The following is a 27,966-nucleotide window of genomic DNA, read 5'->3' on the forward strand; positions in this document are numbered from 1 at the left end:
TATTTCTGTTCTTACTGGAGACGAGTACTGGGGGAAACTGACATCATAACACTGCGTGCTTAGAAAGCTTTTGCTTTGGTTGCCTGAGATTTTCCATAGAATGAACTAACATGGGTAAGCAATTTGAACAAGCAGTTTTGGGATGTAGAGAGATCATAGACATGAGACTTAAACGACCGGAATTCTCTCCCCAGTCTCCACAGACTTAAAAAGTGACCTAGTTGAAGTCACTCTGGAGATGTAGGATTCTGTGACCTGGTTCAATGAGACAGGCAATAGCATTCTCCTGTATGATTTGGTAGGGGCTTTGATTGCCTAAACTGGTAAAATGTGGCCAAATTGGCTTAAACCTTAGGCCTTAAGTAAGCCCAAGAACATTGCCTTAAGATGATGCTACAGACATGAAGATGTAGGTGTTAATTGAATTTTTTTTCCCTATGTGAGACGAAACAAATAATAAATGAAAAAATGTATTAAATGCTTTTATGGGCAAAACATTGTAAGATCAGCACATATAGAGGTGGTGTAGGATGAAGGAACCTCAATAAAACTTGCTGGTAATGCTTATCTATTGAACTGAGACAGTAGGAAATGAATAGAAGTACCATTAGCCAAGAGGAAAATTATTATGGAGAAGAGTAGGTAGTGGCAGCAGCATTGGGTGAAGGCTTTTTGTGCCCTAGGCAAGATTTGAGAATTTTATGCCTTTTGCTGCCCCTAGGAATGGTGGACAGAGTGCTGGGCCTAGAATTAGGAAAACCCCAGTTCCAATCCAGCCTCAGATATTTACTATCTATGTGACCTTGGGCAAGTCACTGAACCTCTATTTGCCTCAGTCTCTCTAGCTATAAAATAAGGAAGTAATAGCACCTACCTTCCAGGGTTGTTATAAAGATGAATTGAAAAAATATTTGTGAAGTGCTTAGCAAAATGCCTGCTACATGGTGTGTGTTTGTCCTTTGTTGCCAAAGACGATGCCATCAGAGAAATGATGACGTGACTTGCACTTGACTTTGTTTTGAGTGAGGGAAGGCTGTGCAGGTCACCAGCCTCACTTCTCCTCCAGATCCATCTGAATCCAGTGACCAGATATTCCTCAGGATGACTAGAGATGACCCAGGATGAAGTAATTGAGGTTAAGTGACTTGCCCAAGGTCACACAGCTAATGAGTGTCAAGTGTCTGAGGTGAGATTTGAACTCAGGTCCTCCTGACTCCTGTACTGGTGCTCTATCCACTGTACCACCTAGCTGCCCCAACTACTACATGGTACGAATTATGTAAATGCTAACTGTTGTTGTTATTATTAATGGCCACCAGACACAAAAACCTTCATTGTAGATATGACTTGGCTTATTACAAACAAACCTCACCTGCGTGTGTCATGGGAAAAAGCAATTTTCGGGCAATAAAAATATAGACATTATATCATATTGCTTGCCCTCTTGGGGAGGGGGAAGGGGGGAATTTGGAACTCAAAATCTCATAAAAGTGAATGTTGAAAACTATCTTTACATGTGATTGAGAAAAAAATAATAAAATAAAAAATTAAATTAAATTAAAAAAATAAAATTAAGCTATTAAGTAGGGGAAAAATAGGCATTTATAAAATATCATAAATAAAACCATTCTTGTTGTTCACTATCCTGTGTGTTTCACTCTGGGCAGACTTGCCTAAGCCCTAGTCTCAGCTCTGGGGGCCAGATATTTTATATTGTCTTTTATGAGATAACAAGACTTGGTAGAATATACCCTGTGATGCGTCATACTTGGCACCATCAGTGTGTGTGTGTGTGTGTGTGTGTGTGTGTGTGATGGGGGAGCGGAAAGAAGGGGGAAGAGAGAGACAGAGAGAAAGAGAGAGAGAGAGAGAGAGAGAGAGAGAGAGAGAGAGTCTTTCTTTCAAAATCAAGGTAGGGGAAGAGCATTAATGCTTTGCAGTTTAAAGGAAGGCTGACACTCAGACTATTTTCTTACCGACAAGGTAACTGAACAAAATATTAAGGCATGTTCCACCAAGGAAAACATTCATGGATACTAAGATCAGAGCTACACCAGTTCCTGTAGGGACACTTATTATAACAGGGTAAATTAAACACAAGCTCTTGTTTCCAGCAGCTTAGCCCATAGGATCAGAGATCTAGAACTAGAGGAGTTTTCAGAGGTCAGCTAATATAACTACTTCATTTTATAGTTGAGGAGACTGAGGCCCAGAAGTTTAAATGTCTTGCCTTAGGTGTCACAGATCATAAGTGTCAGAGGAAGGGTTTGAACTCAGAAGCTCTGACTCTGGAGCCAGTGATCTTTCCATTGGGGATAAGTAGACTGAAGCAGAGAAATAGTATAAAAGTTTGAGAAAAATAGCATAAAAGGGCTTCTTTTTGTTCTTCTTATTTAGGGACAGACAAGGAACATGTTGTCTGGGAAGGAATCCAAGCGTTTGAATGAAATTGGATAATTTTTCCATTTTCCATGTTATTTTGTTATTGTTCAAATTATGCCAAACTGGAGATGCACAGCATATAAATCCTGCCCTAACAGAGATCAGAGGGGCTTTTTGGTCAGCAAAACAAAGAGTTAACGGGAGGAATAATCACCTTTATACATGCGATACAATAATTCTTGCTTATTTTCTTTAGCGTAACTCAAGTAATTTTCTATATCTAAGACCCAGACTTCACTGAGACACATGTGACTTTTAAAAATCAAAAAATAAACATCTATGTGCCATGAAGAGTGGGATTTTCTGGCGTTGAAAGCATTTCTATTTATAAGAAGTATTATTAACCTATCTTTCTAACCCGAGTCATTTTCCTGGTGATTTTGGATGGAACGCCATACAGAAAGTAATAATAAGGTCTGTTACCTTATCTCATTATCAAGAAATGGAAAAAAAACCCAACCACAAAACTTTAATTCCATAAGAGGATTTCTCTCTTAAGCTATAATTATAAGTGTTAGTACTAGAACATTGGCAAGGATTTTCTCATGCATGAGACAAGATCATATAAGATTCCTCGATAAATGCAGTCACAGAGCTAACTGTTCAAAGACCCTCAGTTATTAACTTCAAACAAGTAAAACAAAGATGGGGAGATGTATATTTTCCTAAAGTGTTTGCCATTGTCACAGAGAATATTGTGCACAGTATTTAAATGGAAGAGGGATTCCTTACACATGGTGTGGTTCTCTAGATGCTCCTGGCTACACATAATACAGGGCTGATCACATCAATCCCCATAACATGATAAGGACTCCTAAATAAAATATGTGATTTAACCAATGAACTTAACAATTATATAGGAAAAAAACCAAATGGATGAAAACTGCTATTTTCTAAGTATGCAAATGGATACTCAGTTCATTGAATTAGTATGTCAGGAGAGATATTTGGGATAAGTTATATAGGCCCAGAACTAAATAGGAGTGATTGCAGTTGGGATGTTGCACGGTGCTTTTATGAGTAGCTAGGTTGAGCAGTGTATAGAGCTCTGGGCCTGGAGTCAGGAACACCTGAGTTCAAATCCAGCCCCAGACACATTGGCTGTGTGACCCTGGACAAATCACTTAACTTGGTTTGTCTCAGTTTCTCCATCTGTAAAATGAGCTGGAGAAGGAAATGGCAAACCACTCTAGCATATTAGCCAAGAAAACCCCAAATGGGGTCACAAAGTCAGACATGACTGAAATACTGGACAATAACAACAATGCTTTTTAACGATCTTCAGGAATGCTTTGGTACAAAGATCCAGCTTTCTAACACAAATGTTTTCCCAAAGATGCTGTATGGCGGCAATCTTGGGACACTGAAATCTCTGAGGAACAAGGTTGCTCAGGAATGCCATGGAGAGATCCGGGGTGAAGGCAAGTCACCTATGTCATATTTCTAATGACAGCTTATGCTCCAGGAGTAGCATGAGGACTTTTATTGAGGGAATGTAAGATGAGACAATGCAGTCATAGAAAGAGTCAAAGGTGAAACATAAGCAGATGTAGAGGAATACCTCCAACATGTCCTCTGGGAGAACATGGGTCAGAGCCATGAAAGTTGTCTGAGCTCTGATCTGTACCAAAGGAAGGAATCCTCACATCCCTGATATCCACAGAAGTACTGAAATCTTCTCTTGGTGGTCCAGCATGGAGTACAGTGGTTGCCACATAGTAGGTGCTTAATAAATGCTAGTTGACCAACTGAGTGGGGATATAATATAGCTGTATATCATGGTCTCAGAAATTATAGGTGACCTAAAAGGCCATGGCTACATATAAATAGACTATAGCTTATGACCAGCTTGTGGGAGAGACGTAACATAAAAGTCATTGCCAAAGATGAGTGGGATCAAAATGGAGGTGAGTCAAGTAGCAAAAATGAGAGGTAACACATGGATGGGCAAAGTGCTAAGGTGAAATCCACAAAATATCCCTAGGAAGTTTATTTCTGGCAATATCTGTGTGCAAAAGGCAAGAAATTAGAATAAATGATTTGAGGTGGAAGGTATAAAGGCATATATCCCAATGGCCCTACGTAGCTTGGCCCCAGGTGTTTGGAATATACTTCCTCACTTACACCTCACAGATTCCTTCTCTTTCTTCAAGATGTAGCCCAAACACTACCTTCTACATGAAGTCTTTCCTCACCCCTTCCTCCCTAATTATCTTTGATTTATTCTGTATATACTTACATAAGTACCTATTGACCCCCTTTAGAATACACACTTCTCTAGATGAGGGTTGTTTCATTCTTTGTATTTTCATCCTCAGTCCCCAGCAGAGTGTGTGGCACATTTTGTTGCTGTGGTGTTCAGGTGTTTCAGTTGTGTTTGACTGTTCATGAAACCCCACTTGGGATTTTGTTGGCAAAGATAGTACAGGGCTTTGCCATTTTCTTCTCCCGTTCATTTTACAGATGAAGAAATGGAGGCAAACGGAGTTAAGTGACTTGCCCAGGGTCACACAGTTAATGTCTGAGGCCAAATTTGAACTCACATTCTCCTTACTCTAGGTCAGTGTTTTATTCACCATGCCACTTAGCTGTCCCCTGTGGTACATAATAGATGCTTTAACAAATGACTACTGATTATTGTCCCCCATGGGATTTTACATGAGAGTATCAGAGGATTTTCAGGGGTATCTGAGGGAAGGCCCAATATCTTAGACCAGAAAAGCCTTTTGTGGTGTGCTGGAATATTATCCTGCCACTCCCTACCAAATGGTTTAAGGGGAAATGTAGATTGCCAATCAGGAACTGACTGGAGCTAAAGAGTGATTTTCATTCCTCATGTCAGATGAGAGACTTGGGACAAAAGAACTCAATCCTGTTATACGGAGGAAGAGATCTCAAGAGATCATGCATGTGGCTTCTAATTAATTGACTGGCTTCTCAGTGCTTCCAAAGACCTAATGCCTTGGTCCTTATACGGAGAGAAAAGGCAAGCATACCTTTCTCACAAAGGAGTTGATGGCCTAGGGGTTGAAAAAAACAAAGAAGGGGTAATTCCCTTAGGTTACCCGTAAAAAGCAGTAACTTTGATGGGGTGCTTGGGTGCATGTGCTTGGCCCCCAATTCTAAAATCACATTTCTCTTTAAAAATCACATTTCTACGTAGCCTCAAAACACTATCTCAGGCAGTTACTCCTCAGCCCAAGAACACAGCCTGCCCCAGAAACAACCATTATCTCCCTTCCTGATACAGCAGCTGACTGCACCTATGAAATTTATTAGTCCAAACAAACTATGTACTGACTGAACTGGCTGTGCACTGGGTCATAGCGACATTTACTACTCACTGACCAATCGTATGTATCCCAGACTTAGACGCACGTATATTCCCTTACATTTATCTTGTCTAAGAAGACCTTGATGAAAGCAACCTGGTATTTCTGAGCCAGCCCTGACCTTTAGTTGAGTTAGTGACGTTTCAGGCCTAGAACCACACCTCCAGGGAGCCCCCCCTTGGGCTATTTCCCGATGAACTCTGGGTAAAATACCTGTGCAGTAGATACCAAAAGTGCATGTTCCTTTAAGAACTGACCACACTTTAACCACTCCCTAATCCCATCCCAAAACACCTAGTTAGCATATTTGACACATGTTTCACCATAGAATGTACTGTATAAACTTCACCTGTACCCCTCTAAGGTTGCAGGTTCCCTAAGAACTCTCGCCTGCTCAAAAGAGTAATAAAATCTTTACCTTGACCTCAACAATGCTTGGGTCTGCAAATTCCTTCCAGGAGGCCCGCCTCTGGTACTCTGGTCTTTGTGGGGGGGTCTCACCCCACTCTTCCAGCCCTCATCAGCTCCTCTTATGGGGAGAAGGTAAAAAGTCAGCTGAAGAGGAGCCCCAAAGTATAGGGAGTAAGCTATGAGAATATCTCTGGGGGCAAAGAGTAGTGATTTGGTGGATGACCAGTAGGGAGCAGGCTCAATGAATAACACAGTGACATTGCCAGAAGACAGGGGTGACTCTGGTGCACTGAGGCATGAACTGCCCCTCCAAAAGCGGGCCCTAGTCATATGCACTGCATAGATTACCTAAATCTATGTGCCCCTGGGGGCTGCTATTAGAAATGAAGGAAAACCTTTAGCCTGGTGACAGGTTCCTCATTTAAGGGTATAAGGGAAAGCAGGATGAGAAGGTATGAATGGGCTGCAACTAGCTCTTTAGGAGGGTGCAATTACACTGGGTCCCTTGTTGAAGGGACCCAGGCTCCTTGGTTTACAGAGCTCCAGCTAAAAGCAACCTCACAGGCATCTAGCTCAACTCTTTCCTTTTACAGATAAGAAAACAGGTCTAAAAAGCTGAAGGGATTTCATACTGAATTTGTTTTATCAAACACAGAAAGCAGAAAGGTAGATTTTTTTATTTTTTTATTAAAGAAACATCAGGCTACCTTTGCTGAAATTTGTGACATAGCCTATCAAAGGAAAATTATCTTTTGGCTAACAAAAAAGTTGGCACAGTGGATAGTGGCCTACAGTCAGGAAGACCTGAGTTTAAATCCTGCCTCAGACACTTACTAGCTGTGTGACCCTGGGCAAGTCACTTAATCCTGTCTGCCTCAGTTTCTCCATCTGTAAAATGAGCTAGAGAAGGAAATGGTAAGCCACTACAGTATCTTTGCCAAAAAACAATCAAACAAACCCAAATGAGGTCACAAAGAGTTGGACATGACTGAAACAAATGAATAAAAACCAGGTCTTTTTCTTTGTTTAGTAAACAAACCCCCCCAACAAACTGTACTTCATACCTTTTAGCAAGAGAGGGAGTTGTTAGATATACATAAAAATTTTCTGAAGGTAAAGGTGATTAAACTTAGAATAAGAAATATTGTATAATTTCCATTTTGCTTTTCTTTTCTTTAAAACTGCCCAACATTTGGTTGAGTGCACAGGACAGATACAGGCTGTTCCAAAAGTTTTAGCGTAGCTTTAAACTATCAAAAATTAAAATACTAAACACATCTCAAGCCTTAAAATGTTTATTGCAAAGCTATTCAAACTTAAAGCTGCACTGAGACTTTTGGGACAAATAGTATTGAAACATGCTAGGATTAAATAATATACTTTAGTTTGCCCTTCTTCAATTAAAGATATTTTTTAGGTTTACATAATTGATCTGGTACCATTCCATCCAGACTCATTTTTGTCAGTGACAGAAAAAAAGACAAAAAAAGAATTTTGCAATTAGCAGTTCGATGAACAGAAGAATATTAAGTAGTGAATGAAGTCGTGGACGTAATACAGATACAAAGACATATGTACACTAATGGGAAAAGAGCCCGGATTTTTCTTTTCTAAATAATAACATAATGAGCGGCTCTTATCCTATGGAGAATTAACTCCTCTCTAGGAGCTCCACACTCAAGTTAAATGAGCAAACCCCTCCTGGGCCCTGAGTCTACTGGAAGCAGCAACAGGGGTAAGTGATGTCCCTTTGGGGTTTGTTCGACTCACACAGGTGAATGAGAACAGGTTCTACCCAGGCAGTTTAATCCCACAGCCTTGCCACCAGGCAAGATTGAATATTATTTTGAATTATTCTGCTTTAAAAACTATTTTTGCTGCAGAACGCCATACCATTTAGCATTATTCATTGACAATCAAGGCTGCTGCACTCCCTAGGAGGCTTGCGGGAGTGATCACTCTAAAAATAAAGTGACTGATTGCAGCGTTAACTCACCCAAGCATCTGTTCAAATGTTTTTTCAAAGACAAACATGACAACATCTTTAATGGAGAGCACTTTTAATCTCCACAAGTCAACAGCCACCATAAATACCCGATGCCCTGCTTCCCAGAGAGTTCAGTTAATTTTAAGTGGTCAGATGGCAATGACATTGAAGATGAAAAGATTGATCTTGTTTACTGAAATACAGAGGGGAAGCTGAATGGTATCCTTGGAGCATCGAGCCCCACAGGATGAACTGTGCACTCAGGTTTTTCCTCTTCCCAGCCAATTTTCGCATTTTCTGATATTGCCCCTGGGGGTCACAGCATTGTTTGCTTCCTGGCCCAGATTTCAACATAAGGGCCCTTGTCCTGGCTTCTTTGCTCCCTGGGTACTGATAAAAGCCTCAATTGTTTTTTTTGGTTAATTGATTTGATTTATTTTTGTTTCTCATCACAGATATGTCATTTCATCTAAAAGATGCACAGTAAACTCTCTGTTACAGGATGATAATCCAAGCCATTTATATTGATTTTGTCATGTCCTTTCTTTTTCATTTGAATATGTCAGCTTCGCATATCCTCTTAACTTGAATTCATTTTGTTGCATGTTTTTTTTAAATTTTAATTTTTATTGATGTCTTCTGGAGTTACAAAGAGCTGCCTGAGATGCCTGCTAGTTGTGTAACTCTAGGAATTTGCATTAACCGTTTTCAGACTCAGGTTCCTCATTTGTAAAATGTGGGGAAAATAGCGCTTATCTTATAAGGTATAAATGAGATACGTATTAAATGCTTTGTGAACCTTGAAGTGCTACGTAAATACCAGCTGCTGGCATCATCATTCTCCTCCCTTACCTGTCCCCTGACAAAGGAGTCATTCTTTAAAATCAATGCTAAACAAGAAATTGAAATAAAAATATAAAAGTAATTCAGCAAAACTAACCAACACACCAACTGAGTCACAGTAAACCTAATGTTTCAAATAGTCCCCTACCTCTGCAAAGAAGGGCTGTAAGTAGGTAATTTTTTTCTCTTTTCTTCAGGGCAAGCTTGGCTATCATAATTAAAGTGTTCAGGTTTGGTTTTTTTTATTGTTTTTGTTTTTATTTGTTCTTTCCATTCACATGGTTTTCCAAAGTTCAATTTAAACAAAGGCAAGATGTCATACTGTGAGGACTGGTCTCCTGTTTAAATACTCTTTGCTTTGTGCTTCATGTTGCAGAGGGAAGGAAGGAAGGAAGGAAGGAAGGAAGGAAGGAAGGAAGGAAGGAAGGAAGGAAGGAAGGAAGGAAGGAAGGAAGGAAGGAAGGAAAGAAGGAAGGAAGGAAGGAAGGAAGGAGGGAGGAAGGAAGGAGGGAGGAAGGGAAAGAGGAAGAAAGGAAGGAAGGAAAGAAGGGAGGGAGGCATCTTGTTTTAATTATTGTACTACATTACGGAAATTTTTGTTTTATTCCATAAGTTAAAATAAACAAACACACAAATAAATATAGAGGAAGGAAAGAAATAAGCACTTATTAAGCCCCAACTACGTGGGGTTGGAAAAACTGAGGCACACAGAATAAATAAGGGTCATATAGCTAATAAGGGTCTGAGGCTGGATTTGAATGAAGGTCTTCCTGCCTCCACGTCCAGTGCTCTATGCACTGAACCACGTAGAAGGACAACAGTCCTCTGAGAGTATTCTAAAGCATTTGATTAAAAAATGTATTTGTGCTTTTGGTTCCTTGTAGAACCTCAGTAGAAACGAGTCAGAATTAAAGCCCCGAGTTTCAAAAGATTTCCTTTCTAGCTCCTCCTGGGGTACAGGAGGCAATGTTGAACAAACCTCCTCATTCAGAGAACCAAACGTAGAATTGCAACTTTCTAATTTGTTATTATTGGGTAAGGTTTCTGAACACCCCTCTTCCCCGCAAGCTGATTTCAGCCTTTAAATGCATTTGTAGCAGCTTCTTTTAAAAAGTACAATACCACCTCCACATGTGCTAGCATTTCATTTAGAAATACTCAAAACAGTTTAAGAAAAGCCATAAAGATGGCTGTAAAGTTGTACTATGTACTGTTCAAGCTGTCATGGGAATATGACATAGATTTTTCAGCTTAGGGTCTAGAATCATCAAGAGAAATACTAGAAGGAGATGAAAAGAATCTTTTTTCAGTGATGTAAACTAAATGTCTGGAAATGGAAGCAAAATGCTTATCCTCAGATGACTGAAAAATGACATTTCCCTCCATTTGTAGGACTTCATTTATGAAACCGTCTGCAAAGCTGGCATTGTTTGGGTGACACGCTAGCCTATTAGTTCATTGATTATTTTTGTTATAATCATAGAATAACACAGGATTCAAACCCAGAGGATGATTTACAGATTATTTAATCCAAAGTCTTTACTTTAAAGATGTGATAAATCTGAGGGCTAGGTTAAGGGCTTGGGTGGAGGTAGCAGTTCTGAAGCTAGGGTCAGGAACCTCTGTGGACTCAAATCTTACTCTAGACACTTCCTGGTTATGGGGCCCTGGAGAAGACACTACCTCTTTGGTTCCTAGTTTCTTCATCTGTAAAATGGGAACAATAATAATACTCAGGGTTGTAAGAATCAAAAGCAATCTTGCTATGTTGTCCTTTTGTTTTTGGATTGGGTTCAGCTAGAAATAGGCCTGGGACAAGCTGCTATCCTCGTACTATTATTTTATAATATAATGCTAATAGCTAGCACTTATGTAATGTTTTAAGGTTTCAAAGTGCTTTATAAACATTTAATCTTACTGGATCCTCAAAATAACCCTGGGAGGTAGGTGCTATTATTACCCTCATTTTGCAGCTGTGGAAACTGAGGCAGAAAAGTTAAGTGACTTGCCCAGAGTCGTACAGCTAGTGTCCAAGGAAAATTGTCATTGCTGTTCAGTCATTTTCAGTTGTATTGGCTCTTTGAGACCTTATTTGGCACTGTAGTGGTTTGCCATTTCCTTCTCTATTTCATTTTATAGATGATGAACAAAGGCAAACAGGGTCAAGTGATTTGACCAGGGTCATACAACTGGTAAGTGTGTGAGGCCAGAAGAACAGATCCAGTGCTCTATCCACTGCATCAACTTGAACTTAAGTATTCCTAGCTCCAGGTATATTACTCCATTCACAGTACCACCTACTGCACAGATGAATAAAATAATTACTTTCTGTAGATGAATAAGAGTATTAGGCCAAGAGCTCATCTTCAGCAGGTCCACTGAAAGTATAAAAGATTATAACTCCAGGAGTAGACAGGACAGTGGGGATGGAGTGGGTCTCATCGTGATTCCATGTGATTTTGATTTCCTTGACTAGGTCTCTACTTTTTGTTCCCTGCAGCTCTTTGCAGTTATTTCTTTAATTATAAAGATCACATAGACACTAAGTAGCAGAGACCAGATTCAAATCTAGGTCTTCTGGCTTCAAGTCTAGTGATCTTCAGCCTTTGAAATGTTTAGATCAGATTTAGTTCTACGTCCTGCTATTTTCCTTTTTCCTCATAAAAACTTCTACATCACTCCATGTTGATTTACATTCATACATTAACATCATTCCAGTCACTAGACAGACATCTCCTTCCTATATTTCTGAAACTTTATTTCTGTTTTTAAATTACTACTAAAAACCTCTTTTCTTCCATGAAGCTTCTAGGATAAAATAGGTCAAGAAATTAGTTTCATATTTAATATAACCAATCCACCCACCTATACACGATCATTGTGTATGTATGACTTCCATATTTAATATAGAATTATAGGAAACCTTCGGGAGTATTGACTTAATTTATTTGCATACCATTCGTAGGCATTCATAGCAATGAACTGGTAGACAGGAGATCTGATCAGTCTGTGTCAGGAGAGATATATGCATACATAGACACACCAGGATGTATGTGCATATATAAGTTATATGTATTATATTTCTAAATATATTAAAGCTTAAAATGACACTGACTTTTGAACCTTGCATGTACATGTGTGTGTATACATGTACCTATATACACATGTACTTGCATGCATACACACATGTATACACATATATCTATGCATACCTATTTATTTATACATGAAGACATTTTCCCATTTAAAGATAGGTGAAACACACATTATCTTCCAATAGTTAAATGAGCCCTTCCTCACACTTCTCCTGTTTCTTCTAAAAGAACTTGGTTATGAGACATTCCAGTTCATGTTCCTTTGGAGTAGGTGGGCTTTGAGGTCCCTTCTAAAACTGAGGCTCTATAATTGTGAATTTTCTTTTTGGCTCATTCCAACAGCAGTATAAATACATTTTCTGAGGGATAACAGCAACGCAAGTGTCAGTGACTTTCACAGAGATGACTTTGAAAGGCAGAGACATTCAGTACCAAAGGCCAGCCTTTCCCTCAAACCAGAGTTTCAGTTTTTAGCTTTTTAGGGAAGTTTATGAGCAGAGATAGAAAGCACACGGCCAGGTTTCTGAATAAATACTGGCTTTTTATAACTACCCTTTTGTATTCTGACAGCGCTCTCCAAAACCACAGTATAGCAAGCAGAGCTATTCTGGGACTCTACACATCTGAAAAATAGCCACTGAATTACCAAAGACTTCTAGGAGGATGTGAGCTTGGCTCATTAGACAAAACACAACACATTTCCCCAACCACGTTTTCAACATTTATTGAAAATACATCATCAAACAAAGTTACAAGCAAATTGTTGATTGTTCAGAAGGGCAAATCTAGTTGTTGCATAGAAAACAAAGATACTTTTGTAAAGAACTTTTATTTTTGTCTTTTGTGATATGTGGAGAACTTTGATACATATTTCACATTTATTGTGATGTGATGTGAAGATAATATCATTTAGAATATATTTATTGGTTGTATTTGTCATTTTTCTCCCCATTTTTAATGACTCAAACTCATGTTTCCTTTCTGAAACAAAAAATAGCTATCAGGAAAAAAAAAGCAGATAATTAAATACTGTATTATATAATTATATCATAAAACAAAGTAGTTTAAGATATAGATGCAACAGGCTGACCCTGTGTAAGTAATCTCCATTGAAATCCCTTAAACCCAAACATCACACATTTGGAAGCAGGTGGCCATTAATAATTAAGAAAAAAAAGATCGTCAGACAATAGAGGAGTCTGCATTAGGTCGAAGGACTGAAAGAGGGGAGTTTGCCTTTTGACTTGCTCCAGCTGCATTCATTTGACATCACCATTTGGAACTGCTGGTTGTAGGAGATCTGGTTATCACTTATTCAACTTCCACTCTTACCCAGGGTGTCTTACTTGGGCTTCATGATAGGGGATTTCTGAGTCACCAGTGGGAAATTATTGACTCATGACCTGTAGGAAGTAACTTCTGTGACTCTCCCCTTTCACATTGAGATATTTCACTGGGTTTTCTCAGCTTCCTGACCAGGGCAACAGAACTGCAGGTTTGGGATTCTCAGGATCATAAAGTGAGTTCCCAATGGTTTTTGCCGGGAGTACAAGGCCCAGAGTGGGTGATCAAGACACCTCTGCTCTTATACTGCGACTAACTCTCTTTGCCCTGTACTATCTGTAGCATCCCTAGAGGTGAAAGGCAAGGCAGAATAGAGTTAGGAGGAAATAGGAGAAGAAGCTGATATGTTAAAGTAGGGGTAGGTTGGGCCAAAAATAAGATGGTATGCCCTGGGTCTGACTTCTGAGACTAAATTTTCTTCTAACAGGTCTTTAAAGCCTCATAAAGATGGATGGATTAAAACATTATGGACTAAAACAAAAAAAGATTTATGGATTAAAACAAAAGTTATATTACAGATTTAAGTTACTAGGGACCGGTAAAACATCATTAATAGATTCATGTACTGATGAAACTTAGGATATTACCAGTTGCTCTAATGTTCTTTTAGAGAATACAGTCAAATGATTCATCTAAAGATAATAGCTATTCAGGAGACTAATACTTTTTCACTTAAGAACTTTGTTGAAAGAGTGCTTCTTTGGTGTATGTGGCACAATTCTTTTTTACTTGAAAATTATTACTTTAAAAAGCAAAACTATTACTATTACTAAAGTTATCACTTAAAAAAATTCCTTTTGTCATGAATTTAGCAGACATCAATCACAAACATGTCTTTATACATTTCTTGTCTATTACTGCTGCAACAAATGGGGTTCAAAGCATTCGCTGAGATCCAAGTGAGGTCATCAGATCATATTTTGAACGTGCTGACTTGTAACACATCTTTAAAATGAATCTCTCTGTGAAAATATGAATATGTCCTGCGCTCTGCCCATTTAGAAAACAGTAGTTTTCCAAACTAATAGGGCATTAGTAGAAGTGCTAAGTTAACATACTAGGAACACATTCTTTCTCTGTATTATAAATCTTTCCCTCTAGAGATTCAGGTGGATATTATATGTAGGCCCAGAAATGCTAATATTTATAAACATTCTGGTTTAACAATCTGGTTTTTTTTATTAACATTGAGCACCACTACTAATTAGTTTCTATCATAATTCTATAACAGGCACCTAATTTCGTCATTCAGCATCTCTATTAAATTTCACAATGGATCCAGACTGTTTTTAAAAAAGTCCTGAAGCTCAGAAATGCCTATTTTTTTAAACTAAAGTTTGACACTCCTAAAAAATTTAAGAAAATTTTTTTTCTAAGATGAAAATTAATAAGATGCTATGGAAGCATACTAAATTTCAATTAATTCCCTATAATTTAAGCATTTCCAAATTCAAATGACCTTTCCCAACTTCCTATTCATTTGATATGGAGAATTAAGCTTAGCTACAATCTCACTAATACAATTTAAGATCATCAATTGGGCTTATTCTCCAAAGCAAGCAAAAATTTTCCCTGTGCCTCTGGTATTGTGAAAATTTAAATGGAGTTTTGAAGTTTTTGAGTTTGAAGTTTAGTTTCGAAGCTGTGACCCACATTAAAAAAAAAGTTAACCATATAATCAATCTAGAACAGACCCCCTTCTGATGAACCACAAAAGATCTCAAATCATTCCAGTGACCCATTTAACAATAATTTTTTTAAAACTATATAAGTCAAGTATGCAAAATGAAACCTGAGAGAGTCGCAATCATATGGTAATTCAAGTCTGTTTTCAATCCACAGAAGACAGGTAATGAAACTCCACCTGGAATCTACCCAGTTGTATCTGAGCATTACAGAGGTTGGTGAACAACATTTAATTGTCTTACGTTTAACCATGCCCCAATTCATGGGGTTCTAGAAGAGTGTTTAAAATGAGATCTAAAAATGATATTCTACCATAATTCATCTCGAGTGAATTCTGGAAGAAGTGTAATGTTAAATTCTTTTTGCTCATGTGAAAAGGAAGAACATTAAAAGGACAAGAGGCCAGTGGGCCAACTGAGCTGTTACCAGTTCTCTCAGGGTAGTTGGTGAAGCTTTCACGTTACTGAGCTACACGTCAAACCAGTGGTCTCCCATGCAGGTTCGGTTCCATTCTAAGCTACAGTTCCAGCACCATTCAAACTTGCACTGAGGCTGAGGGCACTTCATGTGCATGCATCCTCCTGCAGAGTGGAGGGAGGAAAGGACATGATTACTCTGGACTCTAGAGCAAATGATATGGAAACAACAAATGAGTATCTGTTAACACAAGAGGGCAAATGGTCATTGCTAAAGGGAGATTGACTCACCAGTGACAAAGGGTCAAAATGAACGAGTTTTTCAGAATGATTTTCTTTTACATTTAAAAATATGCAATTGATCAAAAGGATGAAACAAGATGTAATGTTTTCAGTAACCAACCACTCTTACTTGACATTTCTAATCCTAAGATCTTGTTAGTGATCTTACTCTGAACTATCCAGCTTTCAAGGACTCAGTTTCCTTTAGAGTCACATAAAGGGTTTGGATTCTGAGGACTCTGAAAGACTTGTCACTTTTTGTCCCTGTATCCTTGTGGGTACACATACAATGGTCATTCAGCCTTCTAAGCCTCAGTTTCAGGGAGAGTTCATGGAGGGGCTTCTAGTGTAAATGCCCTTAAAATCCTCTTTGCTCTAGGCCTAGAAACCTGTAGCTGATCTCATTCAAGTCCCTCAAGCTTCCTTGTCCTCATTTCCCCCCACCTACAGTCACCATAGGGGGTCTGGCTCTAAAGCCATTGAATGCCTTGATATTTTTCATCCTAGGAGCCTGGGAGTGATCTTACATTGAGCTATCCAGCTATCTAGGGCTCAGTTTCCCTTTGAATCACATAAAGGGTTTAGACTCAAAGGCCTCTGAAGAACTTGTTGCTTTTTGTCCTTGGACATTTGTGGGTGCACATACAATGTTCATTAGACACAACAGGCCTCAGTTTCATGCAGAATCCATGGAGGGGCCTCTAATGAAAATGCCTTTCATTTTCAGTGTCCATGTTCCACTTAGTGGCTGGCTTAGAGTGATTATCAATTGTAACAATTTCTCTTTCCCTCCCAGCTTCATTTAGTTCTTTTTTTTTCTTTTGCTAATTAAAAGGGCCATTCTCTGACTACTTCTTAAAGAGGCCTATTCACTCAATGGGCGTTACCTCCTTCTAAGTGAATCCCTGAAAAGCCCAAGGACCCCTACTTCATCCTGGGTGGTCTCCAGTCATCCTGATGAATATCTGGTCACTGGATCCAGATGGCTCAGGAGGAAAAAGTGAGGCTGGTGACTTTGTACAGCCCTCCCTCACTCCAGACAAAGTCCAGTGCAAGTCAGTCATGTCATCATTTCTCTGATGTCATGATCTTCTTCGAAAACGAAGGATGAACACAACAGTAACTCTTATTTGTCAAGGTCCTTGGTGGCAAATGATGAGTTTGATTACTGTATTAGGCCCAGGGGATTTTTTCTGAGAAGCTGTATTATATTTCATGATTTGTGGTTAATTACAAAAGCAGGCTGGGCAAATAGCCTGAGGCACAATTAGGGTAGGAAATAGATAAGAGGTATACAGGTTGGGTAGATATGGATGCCCTGTGAAAAGCATTCTTAGTATAAATATCCAAATTGTTCAAATCGCAATTGAATATCTGAGTATATTATATTTCTCCCCTTAGGACATTTATATCACACTGTGTGTGTGTACATGTGTGTTCTAAATGCAGACCAGACCTTGAATTTCAATGGTATGAAGAGAGGAAACTCCCTTTACCAACGCAGCTCAATACCTGCTTAGCAACTCATTCTTAGAGAATTGGGTGGGCACTGGCCTTCTGGACTCTGAGGTTGGATCTCCATCTCTGTTAGCCATGTCCTTGTGGCTAATCTTTCGATATTTCTTCAGTGTTGTAGAATTTGTTAAGACTTAGAAAACAGAAGTCTGGGCTATACACAAACTGTGAGCTATAATGCCCTTTTCTTTTGCATATGAGATTGGCATTTCCTGAACTGGTTTTTCAAAAATAAACCAAAGGCCTCACAATTTAGACTTTCTCGCTCAAAATTCCCAAATACAAGCAGCATCTGCTTCTGAAGCAGGAAACCCAAGTCTTCAATAGCAAAGCAGACTGAAATATTAAGGCAATTATCTGATGATTCCAGCAATGAATCTGCTTCTGATAGAATTTTTTGGATCATTCAGCTTGAAGCAGAATCTCTGCAAGGATCATGTATAAGTGAATGTGTTTGTCATTTAACTCTACCTATTATCATGTTATTTTCTCTCTATCTCTCTTTCTCACTCTCTCCTACTTCTTCTCTTTCCTCTCCTTTCCCTCTCCCTTGCTTTCTGGCCAAATTATATCAGTCATTATTTTAATGCTGTTTTATTTTGCCACTGGGAGTATGCTGTGAGATTGAATTTTTTGTTTTGTTGAATCATTTCAGTAGTGCCTAAGTCTTCCTGATCTTATTTGGAATTTTCTTGGCAAAGATACTGGAGGGGTTTGTGATTTCCTTTTCAAGCTCATTTTACAGATGAAGAAACTGAGGCAAACATGGTTAAGTGACTTAACCCAGGGTCATATAACTAGTAAGTGTCTGAGAGCGGATCTGAACTTAGGAAGATAAGTCTTCCTGACTCCAGGCCCAGCAATCTATCCACTGTACCACCTAGACACCGAAGACTCAATTCTGATGAATCCCAGTCAATTTTGAACATGTATATTATGAGAGACAGTTTGGTGTAGTGAATAGAGAGCCTGGCTTTGAGTCATGGAAACCTGGATTCAAGTCCTGTCTCTGATACATATTAGCTACATGACCATAGAAAGAAACTGCAGGTCCCCACAGCATTATCACTGGATCAAAGCTTTAGAGCCGGAAAGGATTTTTGAGGGTACCAAGACTTATTTGCCTTTTCCTTTCCCTACCCCTCCCCTCCATACCATTTAACTGATGAAGAAAGTGAGGCTGCTAGAGATTAAGTGAACTTGTAAATGGGAGAGTCAGAATCCAAACTCACATCTGGTGACTATTATACTATATTGCCTCCAAATGACCCTTCCTTAAATCTTAATTAGACTGTAGAAATTCTTAGACAAAATGCCGGTGAATTACTTGGCAATTTATACCTGCTTCTCTAGAGAATGAAGAAGAAAAGCCATTTGGTTTCAGAGAATAGGAAAAGGAGTCAATTTCTAGGACTGATAGGGTTTGGGAGCTGGGCTTCATAAGGTTGAATGCAGGGTTAGGACTTTCATGCCTTTTACTATGATTTTAATTTAGCTGATCTTTTAGGACACAAGACTACAGATTTATAGCCAGAAGTGCCTTAAAACATCTAGCCTAAGTCCCTTGAAAGAGGCAGCAGTGGCAAAGTAAGAGAGCCTGAGGGATCTTCTCTGTGGTTACACAGGCAACATGTAGAAAGATTAGGAAATAGAAACAGGACTTCAGCTTTCACCTCCAGCAATCTTTTTTGCTGCATATCTCTTTTTTAAATATTAATGGGAATATCTACCACATCAGTAGATACAATATATGGACGTCTCTCTGGGTCTTATTTGTAAATGGGGGATGGGTGGATTTCATGACCTCAGAGGCCTCCTCCAGCTCTAAATGTACAATTTCTATTCAATGAAATTATTTCCAAGACTGAGACTTGGAAACCCTCAAGGGAACCATAGGTCAAGCATCCTTTCAAAATGCATCCATGTGTGGGATACCCAGGATCCTATATAACTCTTGCTATGTTACAGATGGTAACTGAAATAGAAATTAATAGACTGAAATCCCACAATGGAATCATGAGTGAGACTGACCTGGATACTGTGATCTATGACTCAGTTTACTATTGTAATCATGCTGCCAACTTTCATTGATGACAGCTTTATTAAGTCCTGACTCTTTTTAAACTGTAAGACAGACTCACCATTCTTTTCCACTGGTATATGGCAACGGGGACAAGGTTTCGTTGTCTTCTTGATTGTTTCTTTGGAGGCCTCCTCCCATCTTGCTCTCTCAGCAGCTTTTTCATCCACCATAAAGGCCTATGTAAAGAAAGGTGAAAGGTCTTATTGAGCTCAGCTCCACATATGTGATGAGAACAGGGGTTCTTAACCCTTCTTTGTGTATTACAGATCCCTTTGCAAGTCTGGTAAAGCCTATGGACCCTTTCTCACAATAATGCTTTAAAATGCATAAAATAGAATACAAAGGATTAAAAAGGGAATCAATTATATTGGAATGTAATCATAAAAATATAAAAAAGCAACAACAAAGGATTTCACAGACCCCAGATTAAGAATGCCTGTATGAAAATCCCAACCCTTCTCAAAAATGACTCCCCCAAATCTGAAAGACGGGAATAATTAAAATCTTTTAGACGAAAAGAGTAAAATTGATCTTATCCAACAAATACAGAGTGGCCTCCAGTAAAATTGTTCTTCAATTCTATATTTGGAACTTAACAATAATAACATTTAATAATAATAGTAACATTTACATGTCACTTTAAAGTTTGCGAAGCACATATATATAGTAGCTCATTTGATTCTCTCAGCAGATGGAGAGGGAGGTGATATTATCCCATGAGGAAACAAAAGATGCGAGAGACTAGGTGACTTGTTCAGGGTCACACAGTAAACATCTGAGAAGAGACTTGGAGTCATGTTTTCCCGATGCTCAGTTCAGCATTCTATCCATTTCGTCACATTGCCTGCTTTCCTTATAGTGTGAAGGTAACTCTGTGCTCCTGAAGGCTAGGCCAACACCAGCAGGCCTATAAAGTTGGAAAAGTTTTGAGCAAAGGTCAGGTGATGGGCTGTGGGTTTGTTGTCTAAGAAGCTACTTTGCTGAGCAGAAAGGCATTTTTTTTTTTTTTGGTCATGATGACTCATGAAACTATCTATTATCATGTGAATGGGGACCATTTTTTTTTTCCACTCTTGGGATTATTCATACTGATGAAATCTCAGTTCTTAGTTACAGATTTCTTGAGGTATTAAAAGCTAGGTATAAATTCTACTAAACGCAATTAACATAAAGAATTCCTTAGTATATGATAAATGCCTACTAAAGACATTAGAAAAATGATTCCATTTGCTATACTTTGATACACTTTTTTATTGTTTTGACTGAGAATTCTCTCATTCTTCCTCTTCCTACTTTGAAATAATCTGCACTTGAAAAGTTTAGTAAATATAAAACTATGAATTCCATTAATTAGATTAGGGGTTCTTATTCTGGGGTTTTTGAACATGTTATTTTAATACTTTGATAACTATATTTTCAATATAATTTTTTGAATTTAAAGACATTATTTTGAGAAGAGGACAGCTAAGTTGCACAGTGGAGAGAGCATTGGGGCTGGAGCCAAGAAGGTCTGAGTTCAAATCTGGCCTCAGACACTTCCTAGTTATCTCACCCTGGGCAAGTCACTCCACCCTGGTTTGCCTCAATTTACTCATCTGTACAATGAGCTGGAGAATGATATGGCAAACCACTCTAATATCTCTGCCAAGAAAAATCCCCCAAAGGGGTCATGACGAGTTGGACAAGACTGAAAACAACTAAGCAACAACAAAAATTTTGAGAAGGGGTCAATAGGTTTTAACAGACTACCAAAGAGGTTCCATAAACAAACCAACAAAAGCTTAAGCACTCCTGTTATCTACAGACTGTCAACTCCTTGAGAGCAGTGCCTGGGCAGGGCTATTCCTGTAACCACAGGCAAATCCTGTGCTTAATAAGTACTGTTGAATTGAAGTGAATGACATTTCCATTGATTTTGACCACTGAAATGTGGCCAAGGAAGGAGCAAGACCAGGAGATAAGGCCATGTGCTGGTGTGAGGCAGAAGAGAAGGTATATGTGCAGGAAAGGTCATTGGGCCTGAATTGTCCTTGACTTTTCATTCAGAAGAGCTTAGGAATCTTCTAATGTTTCATTGGAAAGATTCATTCTGTACCTGCCTAATTCATCAGTGACTACAATCTGTACTTTACCATAAGCACCGAACAACATCTACAGAGAAAACTGGTACTTGTTTAGTTCCAGGCCACAGACACTGCAGAGAAGAAATGTTTTTCCAATTGTTAATCCAAACAGCATGACTCAGTGTTTGGGAATAGTCTTTTCTTCCCTGCTGCAGATTTATTTCACTCATGACCTTATTGTGCTAAACTCAGAAGAACAACACCGAACCTCTCTCCCTGTGATAGAACTTCTCAGGATTAAGTTATCTTTCCCTCTCTAATTTTAAATCTAATAGAAACACAGAAGTGGTTCAGTTTAGTAACCCCTAACACTGGCTTTGTGATAAGTTACTTAGCTTCTGCGTGTCTTAATTTCCCCGTCTTAAAATGTGGATCAAAGGATCACAGATTTCAAGCTGGAAGGGACCTCAGGGACCATCTAGACTAGTTCCTTAATGTTACAGATAAGAAAACTTGGGCCCAGACAGTATAAGTTATTTGCCAAAGGCCAAATAGATAGTAAGTGGGATCTAAATCCAGGTCTGCTCACTTCATGGCCAGTGGGCTTTCCACCATTTTGGTGATAGTTGAGTGAAACAATTGAGACAACATTTATTTGAAGGTAGAGTGATACAATAGGGGGAAAAGAAACCTGATATTGAAGGTAGAGAACTGGGTTCAAATCCCACCTCAGATATTTACTACTGTGTAACTGTGGGTAAATTATTTATTTCATGTCTGGAATGTGAGGGGGTTGCACTACAAGGTCTCTGAAACTCCTTCTGGCTCCAGATCTGTGATTCTTATGTCCTGAATGATGTCTATAAAGTGCTATATAAATGCCTGTTGTTATTATTATAACTTTAGAGAAGTATTTAGCTGTAGTCACATACTGAAATCTAATTGAAAATCCAAATCGGTTTAAGAAATTCATTAACTCCTACTTTGGGTGGTGAATATTTGTTCCCTCTTCATGTCAAGTCAACAAGCATTCCTATATTGAGTAAACTACATGGGTCAGGCACTGTGCTTAGCACTGGATTACAAATTCAAGCAACAAGAGAAACAATCTTTGACCTCAAGGACCTTATATACTAATGAGGGAAAAGAAAACATAAAAGGAAGCTGAAAAGTGGGGGAGTAAAGAAAGGTCCATGAGAAGAGTTAGAAAAGAATGAAGGGGTAAACATGGTTGGTACGGGCACTATCCTTAGTCTTCTAAGGTTCCAGGAGGAACTGACAAGTCTTCGTCCTTCTACTGTTACTTTCCCCATTTCTCCTTTTTTTCCCCTACTCTTTCAGAGTTATCTCATTCCTAACTCTACTTTCTCACCACTCTTAACTCCTTATGCTCTGCTTTCTGCCTTCCTTCTACCAAAACTATTCTCTTAAAGATCACTAGTCACCTCTTAAATACCTAAAGCAGGAGATTTTTCTCCATTGGCATCATTTACATCATCTCTATAGCCTCTACCACTGTTAATAGCTTCTCTCAGCAAAGGAGACTAACTGAAAATGAAGTCCAGAAGCCCATCAGCAAAAAAGTCAAGTCTGAAGCATTTCTTCCATATCTACTGGATGGGATGTGTGTGAATGACAGGTAGCAAGGTACCTCAATAACTTCTGTATGGCCAACTGAGCTCAGGTAACTAATGAAATCATGGACAAATGGTCTCTCCCGCTACTTATTCAAACATCATTGTCTAGGTGACTCTTAAAATCTGTAGCTGCAAAGTTTTATAGGGAAGAGACCATGACCAAATGTTTCTGTTCTGAGATTAGAACAGTGCCACATATTAGCAGAGCATTAACATGGTCTTTGATGATGATGATGATATCCATTTGAGACAAATCTAGGTAGTCATGCACAATTTATTAGACTTAACAACCAACTTTTACCTGAAGGATTAAATGGATAATTGAATAGTCTTCCACTTAGTCTTGGATCTATATACCTAACTTGAGTTATAAAACTGGAGAGCAATATCCTACTCTCCTGATGCTTTGTAATAAGGGTTTTTCAATGAGATGGCATTTGATAACTCACTACAAATTACCAGGTTTCTTTGTATCACAGTGGCTCAAGAAGAGAAATAAGACCTGCCATTTTCTAGTTCTGTATGACTGGGCATTTCTCTCTTGCTCATTCACTAGACTAGGGAGTAAAGGAGAATTTCCTCTCAGCTCATGTCATGGCATCTTGGAATCAGAGGTTTCCAGAGTTATAAAGATACTCAGTGAACATTCAATACAATCTTTTTATTTCAAAAAACCAACTCTACAATCTTCCCAACAGTTAGTTATCCATTCTCTACTTGAAGATCTCAAATGAGGGGGAACGTACTAACTTCCAAGGCTGCTCATTCTATTTTTGGACAGCTCGAATTGTTAGGAAGATCCTAATCTCTGTGATAAATGATGAAGAACCACATGTGATCTCTCCAAAGCACCATAGCAGGCTCATCCATTGACCTGAGAGTCACTTTATGGGTCAAGACTCAAAGAGATGCTGTGTTCTGTAATGAAAATGTTCAAGATCCTTGGGTAGAAGGTATATAAGAAGATGGGAAATTGCCTGAGTTAATTTAAGAGACTGATGGCTGGCCAGATTTTCTCTGAGTCCCATTTGAAAACATAGGTTACTTCAAATTCCCAAGAGGGAGTTAAAACATACATATATGTGTACATACATATATATGTATATGCAAATATATATAAAATATAATACAAATTATTTTGAGGAATATATTTGTATATACATGTTCTATATATTCTAGGAATTTTCTTCCTGTTTTGGATATCATGTACTTAAGGAAATTCTTACCTCAATGCCATAATATATTGTACAAGTGACTGGATTCTCAAGGGCTATGGTAGTACAGTACTTTGGCAGGTCTTCTAAAGTTATGAACTATATATCTGTCATGAGAACAAGCTGAGTCAAATTTGCAGGGTTTCATCATGAGAAGGTTGAACACTGAGTGATTTGTTTTTTTAAATGGAGGGAGGAACACAGTCCCAATAGGATAATCTCTTAAGATGTGTGTGTATGGGGGAGGAGGTGGAGGGAGTGTTTGGTGTCTGCAATCTGTACTGGTAGAGGGCTGGAGGCAGTGATGAGATCATGGGTCTCTGAAGTATTGAGATATAAACTAGATAAGACATCTGTTTGACTGTGTAGTAATTAGACAAGTATTATAATATTAAAATCCAAATTGCATTCACTTTCCAAACATGATTAGAGAATCACTAATCTTCCATGATAGAGCTGACCTAATTCAGACAGAAATCCTTTTAGGTGAACTTCGGTTTTAAAATTTCACCATTCATATGAAGATTAAATACCCAAATGGTACATGCTTGTGGCGGCAATTAGACGCTGATGCATAATTACTGAGATCTACAGCCTTGGCAAAAACTAGTTTCCACAGTTCTACATGCCTCCTGGGGAGCTGGGCGCAGAGATTCATTCAGAACAGATGAAACAGATGTTCTGATGGAAGGAACTGGATGGTTAACTCCCTGTGAGCTGCCCGCCCCCCACTGGTGAGTTAGGGAACTGCATTATCTTTTAGTGACCGTTTGCATATGGCCATTATGGCATTAACAGGAATCTTACGCATTTCCAAGTGGGTTTCTCTATTCATTCAATATTCCTGAAAGCATCACTATTATGTTTTTAATATATACAGGAACAGGAAAGTGGTAGGAAGGCTGAGATTTCTGCCCCTAATGCTGAACAGACAGACCAGAGACTACCCTGCCTGTTCTAAGTGCCCACTCAGTCCCTCCAGGAAATCAAAAGAGAGCATTTGGAAGGCTGTCTGATGATTATTCCTGGTGCTCATAACTGAGATGTAGCCAAACACTGCCAGCTGTACTCCAGGCACTACATGCAGCAGAGGAACTGACAAAAGAACATACGTTTAGGATGAGAAATTTTATATTTATATTTAGATACAGAAAAAGTACAATAGCTAAATAATAATAATAATTATAATAGGTATTTTATATTGCAAAACACTTAATATATGTTATTTCCTTTGGTCCTCACAACAACCTTGTGAAATAAATGCAATTGTTTTTACCATTTTACAGATGAGGAAAACTGATGCTAAGAAAGGTCAAGGGATTTGGTCAGCCTCACATAGTTCGTAAATATCTAATGCAGAATCTGAACTTAATTCTTCCTGACTCTAAATTTTGTGATGTATTGAGGCCATTTAATTGTCTCAGATGATAAATACCTATTTTATAATGGATGGAAAAAAAGGAACTACAAATATTAAACAGCAAAGTTTCTAGTATAAGTACCACTTTAGAATTTTTTTAGAATAGTTTGCGTTTAACTGTTGTTTGTGTTCATCCTTCGTTGCTGAAGAAGACAATGCCATCAGAGAAATGATGACATGACTTGCACTTGACTTTGTTTTGAGTGAAGGAGGGCTGTGCAGGTCACCAGCCTCACTTATCCTCCACAGTCATCTGAATCCAGTGACCAGGATGACTGGAGATGACCCAGGATGAGGCAATTGGGGTTAAGTGACTTGCCCAAGGTCACACAGCTAGTGAGTGTCAAGTGTCTGAGGTGAGATTGACAGAAGGGGAAAAATCCGTATTTGAGTACGGAAGGGAACAAAGGAAGGAAATAAGCATTTATTAAGTACCTACTACGGGCCAGGCTTAGTGCTTTACAAATGTTATCTCATTTGATCTTCACAACAACCTGTAAGTGCCCTCATGAACCTTGTTTCATAGTTGAAGAAACTGAGGCAAACATAAGTTAAGTGATTTGCCTAGTAATTTTCTAAGGTCCAATTTGAACTCAGCTCTACCTAACTCCAAGCCCAGTCCTCTATCTATTAAGCAACGTAGCTTCCTAAGTAAGAAAAATTAGGTGGTTTTACTTCTCAATAAAGGGGCAGCTAGGTGGTATAGTAGATGGAGTGATGGGAATCAGGAACCCTCATCTTTGAGAGTTCAAATCCAACCTCAGACACTTATTAACTGTGTGATCCTGGGCAAGTCACTTAACTCTGTTCAATTTCCTTATCTGTAAAATGAGCTAGAGAAAGAAATGACAAACTACTCCAGTATCTCTGCCAAGAAAACCTCCAATGGAGTCACAGAGAGTCAGATATAACAGAAAAATAACTGAACAACAACAAAAAATCCTTAATAAATGATTACGAGCCAGGATTCAGGTATCTGACTCACATCTAACTTAGGTAAGTAATTACCAGAAATTATTATGCTCATTGTGAATATGAATGACAGAAATGCATTTAAATGAGAATCGAGTAACCTTCCAAGGCTCCTTCTCTTTCCGAGGAAAATGAACATACCCTGCTGCAAAGTGAACAACTGTGTTGTTGCTACACATTGCAAATCTGTGGCTGAGGAGCTAATATTTCAATTCAAGTCACTGACTTTCTCTGCTGTTGCTGCATTTTCCCACAATTCAACAAATATGGGGTATCCCACAAATCTTAGAGCAGTTTTAAGCTTCTAAAACTTGAAGCTCACTAACTCTTTGTTCTAATAATTCTACAGTAAGTACTTTGTGAACTTTGAAGACATAAATAAAAGTCAATTTTAACTATTTTAGAGCAGCTAGGTAGTGTAGTGGATAGAGTAGTGGACCTGGAGTCCAAAAGACCTGAGTTTAAATCCAGTCTCAGATACTTACTAGCTGTGTGACACTGGGCAAGTCACTTATCCTTGTTTGCCTCAGTTTTCTCATCTGTAAAATGAGCTGGAGAAGAAAATGGCAAACCACTCTAGTATCTTTGCCAAGAAAACCCCAAATGCAGTCACAAAGATGTAGACGCAGGGGCAACAGCATAACTATATTGGTGTTGTCAGAGCATCTTATATCCAGTAGGGACAAGTAGGTGCTTTTAAATAGGTGCTTAAAAAATACAGGTCATCTATTTTAAGCTCCTACTATGTGCAAAATACAGGTCATTTCTTTTACATGCCTACTATGTGCAAGGTGCCCCGACAACTATAATAGTTAGAAGTGACATCTGTTCATCACTTTAAAGTATGCACAGTACTTACTGTAGAATCACTGCATAAAACCTTTAGAAATAGAGGCTCTGCTCAGTGAGACAAAGTAGGGAATGTGGAAGGCACAGCTGGTGCCTGAGCCACAGGAGGTGACGGTCACTCAGGCCAGCACCTAGGTAGCCCAGGGTATAAATAAGGAAACTGAGCTCCAGAGGGCTAAAGTGATTGGTGTAGCTAGGAAGGCGCCGTGATTTCAAATCCAATATTCTTCCTACTGCACCATAATGCCTCCCAATTCACAAAGATCTTGACCTCACAGCAACGGTGTGAGGCAGGTTTTATATCATTACTTTCATTTTAGCTGAACAACCTCAGGCTCAGAGAGGTCAACTTGTTCAGGGCCACATAGCTAGTAA

The 27,966-nt window shown here is 38.7% G+C and overlaps 1 protein-coding gene across 2 annotated transcripts in view; it reads right to left on the reverse strand.

Annotated features, from left to right (window-relative positions):
* Positions 1-12,808: 12,808 nt before the first annotated feature.
* Positions 12,809-27,966, reverse strand: part of PRKN (parkin RBR E3 ubiquitin protein ligase) — a 1,884,374-nt gene continuing 1,869,216 nt past the window's right edge. For both annotated transcript variants that reach the window (XM_072637710.1, XM_072637711.1), the window contains 2 exons: positions 19,495-19,612; positions 12,809-15,721 (listed from right to left, as the gene is read on the reverse strand). In XM_072637710.1, coding sequence (XP_072493811.1) covers positions 15,609-15,721; positions 19,495-19,612 — 231 coding nt within the window. In that variant the 3' untranslated portion in view covers positions 12,809-15,608. The remainder of the gene's footprint in view (positions 15,722-19,494; positions 19,613-27,966) is intronic.

This window comes from Notamacropus eugenii, chromosome 2, assembly GCF_028372415.1.
Source record: "Notamacropus eugenii isolate mMacEug1 chromosome 2, mMacEug1.pri_v2, whole genome shotgun sequence".
NCBI lineage: Eukaryota > Metazoa > Chordata > Mammalia > Diprotodontia > Macropodidae > Notamacropus > Notamacropus eugenii.